Source organism: Camponotus floridanus, unplaced genomic scaffold (genome assembly GCF_003227725.1).
Source record: "Camponotus floridanus strain SB8 unplaced genomic scaffold, Cflo_v7.5 scaffold607, whole genome shotgun sequence".
NCBI classification, from domain to species: Eukaryota; Metazoa; Arthropoda; class Insecta; order Hymenoptera; family Formicidae; genus Camponotus; species Camponotus floridanus.
In genome coordinates this window covers 8,520-10,881 of record NW_020229778.1, presented here as the reverse complement: position 1 = coordinate 10,881, position 2,362 = coordinate 8,520, and the positions used below count along the sequence as shown (strand labels likewise).

Here is a 2,362-nt window from a genome sequence, read left to right as displayed (position 1 = left end):
AAGATATGTTTGTATGAATTTCATCACAAGTACATGTCTCCTCAGTATCGCGATAAATGTAAGATTATGTATACCGACACAGATAGTTTGATATATCACATTAAATGCGTTGATGTGTATGAGAACATGAAGCGCGATATCGCCAGATTTGACACGAGCGATTATGCGGTGGACAATGCGTACGGTATACCGCTTGAAAATAAAAAAGTACCGGGCCTGATGAAGGACGAAAATAACGGTGCCATAATGACCGAATTCGTCGGACTCAGAGCAAAGATGTACGCATTACGAGTCGATGGGAAAAAGGATACAAAAAAAGTTAAAGGCGTCAAGACCAACATTGTCGCGAGAACGATAACGTTTGACGATTACACGCGGTGTTTGAAAGAAGAAATTGAAATGACGCGCCAGCAGTCGTGTATACGATCTAAACTGCACCAAGTATACACGATCCGCGAGACGAAAATTGCTTTGAGTCCGTACGACGATAAGCGGTATATCGTACCCGAAACCACAGATACATTACCGTGGGGACATTATAGGATACCATTGTACGAGGGTAGTTCGAAAAGTTCTCGGCCTAATATAGAAATGTCGCTAAGAATATCAAATGGCTATGATTTTTCTCAAGTTTAATCCCTCAGAGGGCGTACCGCACAGTTTCAGACAGATTCGTTCGCTAGTTTGTTTACTGTGCTCGAGTAAAACAGACAAGATTTGATACTTCTCCAAAAATGGATAAAATTGAATATCGCGCAGTCATAAAATATTTCGTTTTAAAAGGATTAACGGCAACAGAAATAAAAAACGAGCTGGATTCCACTTTGGGAGACTCTTCTCCGTCATTTTCAACAGTGAAGAAATGGGCTGCTGAATTTAAACGTGGCCGTTCATCCATCTTTGACGATGAACGTTCGGGTCGCCCGAAAACCGCCACGAATGAGGAAATCATTCAAAAAATCCACGATAGCGTGTTAAATGATCGACGAGTAAAAGTGCGTGAGCTTTCTAACATTGCAAACATCTCAATAGATCGTGTTCACAATATCTTACATGAACATTTGCATATGAGAAAGCTCTCAGCGCGATGGGTGCCGCGTTTGTTAACGGTCGATCAGAAACGCATTCGAACGAACATTTCTCAAGAGTGCTTGGACTTGTTTAAACGCAATTCAACCGAATTTCTGCGACGATTTATCACTGTCGATGAAACATGGATTCACCATTACACGCCAGAGACGAAACAACAATCAAAACAATGGGTGGAAGCGGGTGGAAGTGCTCCAAAGAAGGCAAACGGATGCTTATTTTGGAGGCTTAAGCAAATCGTATTATACTGAGGGTATAAAAAAATTAGAACATCGTTGGTCTAAATGTATTGAGTTGAAAGGGGACTATGTTGAAAAATAAAAAAGATTTTTGCTGGAAATCATGTGTTTTCTTTGCCAGGCCGAGAACTTTTCGAACTACCCTCGTAATATAAAATGTAAAATATATAAAATGTAAAATATATAAAATGTAAAATGTGTGCGATAAGTTATCTATTAAAAGAATTATTAATAAAAATTTTTATATTGCATATATTTTTATGTAATGTAATGTATATTTCATACATCTTATTATCTTATTAAAAAAAAAATACATGTACTATCGAAAGGAATATTAATAAGGATTTTTTGTATTTTTTATATTTCATATATTTTTATGTGTATCTCATACATCTTATTATAACTTATTAAAAATACATGTACTATAGAAAGGAATATTGATAAGGATTTTTTATGTATATTTTTATGTATATTTTTATTTTTTTCAAATATTATAATGTTATACATATATATTTTTTCCAGAAAATTTAAAAAATAAACACTGTATGATTAATTAAATCACATTGTCTTTATGTATCCAAGAATTGTGTGAATTGTCAAATCCCAGCCATTTCACGTAAACCTCATCACCCCTCCTGCGCAGTACTTTCTCCACGAGATACACGTCCGGATAATTCGCGCGATGCAACTCGTGTTCGTAGAACGCTCCAGCGATAGATTTTTTGCGATAATCCTCAAGTAGATAGCTTACGGGATTAGTATGCTGCACTTTTATAATTTTAACACCTCGGTTGTCCAATTTGGCGTGTAACCTTTCTCGAAAACTGTCTTGTATTTGCTAACGCGTACCGAGTCACCTACTTTGAATTTCGCCGGACCCGCGATATTTACATGGTTGTACACAGTAGCCAAGAGTCTTTCAGCGATCGCGGGGGTAACGTCGACGGGCCGCATACCGATCGTTCGATGCTTGCGCGCGTTGTAATTCGATACAAGTTCCGACAACACGTTGATCCACTTGTAAGATCCGTTTA

General features: G+C 37.4%; 1 protein-coding gene across 1 annotated transcript; it reads left to right on the top strand.

The window, feature by feature from the left end:
• Positions 1 to 557: 557 nt before the first annotated feature.
• Positions 558 to 1,340, top strand: LOC112639379 (protein GVQW3-like). Its single transcript, XM_025413145.1, has one exon. The coding sequence runs from the start codon at positions 735 to 737 to the stop codon at positions 1,338 to 1,340; it is 606 nt and encodes a 201-aa protein (XP_025268930.1). The 5' UTR covers positions 558 to 734.
• The last annotated feature ends 1,022 nt before the right edge of the window (positions 1,341 to 2,362 follow it).

Excerpts from the sequence above, each read along its gene's own strand:
- LOC112639379 (XM_025413145.1), top strand. The coding sequence starts at position 735 with ATGGATAAAATTGAATATCGCGCAGTCATAAAATATTTCGTTTTAAAA.